Genomic DNA, 2,159 nt, shown 5'->3' with positions numbered 1-2,159 from the left:
AGTTTTTATTATACCCCCCGCTTGAAAAGTGGGAGGGTATATAGTAATCGGGATTTCCGTCCGTCCGTCTGTTACGCTTTAGGGTACCTATCTCTTATCCGCAACTCCTCTTATACCAATGAGTGAAATTTAATGAAACTTTCACAGAATCTTTATTATATATTGCCATTGTGCACCTCCTATTTTACTTTTTGATCCGACACACATTTTGGGTTTCCCGGTCAGAGCAAAACATGGACTTTGTCATCAGTTATAATCATATGGGAGGCGGGGGGTATCATTTAGTGAGCTCATTGCTCACAGTACCTCTAGTTTAGATAGACGTCTTTATTTACGCAATTTTAAATGATAAGGCATATACGTATAACATAAGCAGCACAACAAAAATCAAATGAACAACTGGAATTACTAATTTTAAAAATTTTTAAAAACACACTCTAAAATAAGTTAATTTAATAACCAATTTGCGATCGTTTTTCTGTCAACATCAGCAATTTTCAGCTTTATTATTAGCTTTTCTTCCCGCTAAACCACAACACTTTTTGCAGACGATTGCCACACTTCCTCCAACTCCAACAGCAGCGACAACAACCAGAGAAACCATAACGTACTCCCATCCCGGCAGTCCTAGCAGCTTCTTATCTAATTCCGATTCCTCTAATTCAATAGGTAAAAAAGGCGGCGTCGATAGGGCTCCTTTTTCCATATCAAATGGTCCTATGATTTCATCCGTGGAGTCGTAGTTTGTGTGTATTGATTCTTCCTTTTGGGGAGCAGACTCTTTGCTTGAATGAGGTGAACCAGGTATGCCTAGTTCCTGTTGGTTGTTGATTTTGTTTAAACTGATGCCTATATTGGTAATAATAAATTTAATAATTATAATTTGCCTGATCAAGGATATATCATAACTGATTCTAACGGCAAAGAATAAAAGCTTGACACCACAGTCATACCTGTAAAGGGTATGATTTTTATGTCCCTGTTCATGGTTTTTTTTTAAGGTCACTCAGGTGATCTCTTTCAATCTCGTTTCGTCCGTCGTGAGTCAGGTCCAATTCTAAAATTTTTGAAAATTTCCAGCTTCTGAAATAGCTGAACCAATTTTGCTATGTAGAAACTAGTGGCAAAGGGGAAATTGAGCATAAATTTTTGAATTCATACCCCCTTTGGTATTAGGGATAGGACCAATAGCGTACGTCAAAATACAATGAAGCGCATTGAAGTGGTAAAATTTCCCGTTGGAATGGAACGTTTTGAGCTATCTTTAGAACGTTGATTGTCATACAATGACGCCCATTTCTTTAGAAAGTAAAAATCGGTCGCATGGTTCATTGGAATACCTGTAGAACAGGTATTCTAAAAATATAATATCCAATCAAATTGACGGTCTACATAAACACAAAGTACACACGTGTTCGACCAATACATGTGTTATGGAAACTCCAACAAACAGATAAATTCATAATTATGTACAAATTCGTTGCAATACTTGTTTTATAGAAGGTGGAACTCTCTAAATCTCTCTTATAACTTTAAAAATCTCGATTTCAGTGAAACTGATGTTGCTTTTTGTAAAGAGTGGGGTGTCCTAAAACATTACCACGAATATTTCTTGTACGTTTCTAAAGAAATGGGCGTGTCATTCTGTAATAATTGACGTTCAAAACATGACTCAGAACGTTTCATCCAAACGGAAAATTTTACCACTTCAATGCGCTTCATTGTAAATGCCGTCTTCAAAATCTTAAATTCTTGACATCGAGCAGTCAAACTTTTGGCATAATTATGATACACATGAAGCACTACTTTACCTGAATTCAGTTGTTTGTTCATGGAGCGAGCCAATAAGGATTGTGTCGCTATGGAAACCAGAATAATCAGGATCCTGAATTAGAAAATTGAAAATCATTATATAAGGTGTTAATCGAAACGTTAAACCAAATAAATAATCTTACGAGATAGGAATACGCACAAGAGTATGAAACCGAACATGTCAAATAAAGAAACACTTATAGGTACATCCAAAAAATAATAATACCAAACTGTTATATTAATGATATGCTAGAACTGAAGATAACACTCGCAATTTAAAATGCAAATATATTAGACAAAAAGGCTTATAACAAAAGAAACATACAAAAAGTATTGGTCCATGCCAA

At 35.5% G+C, this 2,159-nt stretch overlaps 1 protein-coding gene across 1 annotated transcript; it reads right to left on the bottom strand.

Annotated features, from left to right (window-relative positions):
* Nucleotides 1-380: 380 nt before the first annotated feature.
* Nucleotides 381-1,882, bottom strand: LOC134271513 (uncharacterized). Its single transcript, XM_062753708.1, has 2 exons — nucleotides 1,812-1,882; nucleotides 381-849 (listed from the first exon to the last, which is right to left on the bottom strand). Exons 1-2 carry the CDS (start codon nucleotides 1,831-1,833, stop codon nucleotides 488-490), a joined length of 384 nt encoding a protein of 127 aa, XP_062609692.1. The 5' UTR covers nucleotides 1,834-1,882; the 3' UTR covers nucleotides 381-487.
* Between the last annotated feature and the right edge of the window lie 277 nt (nucleotides 1,883-2,159).

This window comes from Saccostrea cucullata, unplaced genomic scaffold, assembly GCF_032062105.1.
Source record: "Saccostrea cucullata isolate Sc308-1 unplaced genomic scaffold, CSIRO_AGI_Scuc_v1 ctg8955, whole genome shotgun sequence".
Classification (NCBI taxonomy): Eukaryota; Metazoa; Mollusca; class Bivalvia; order Ostreida; family Ostreidae; genus Saccostrea; species Saccostrea cuccullata.
This window is presented reverse-complemented; position numbering and strand designations above follow the sequence as displayed.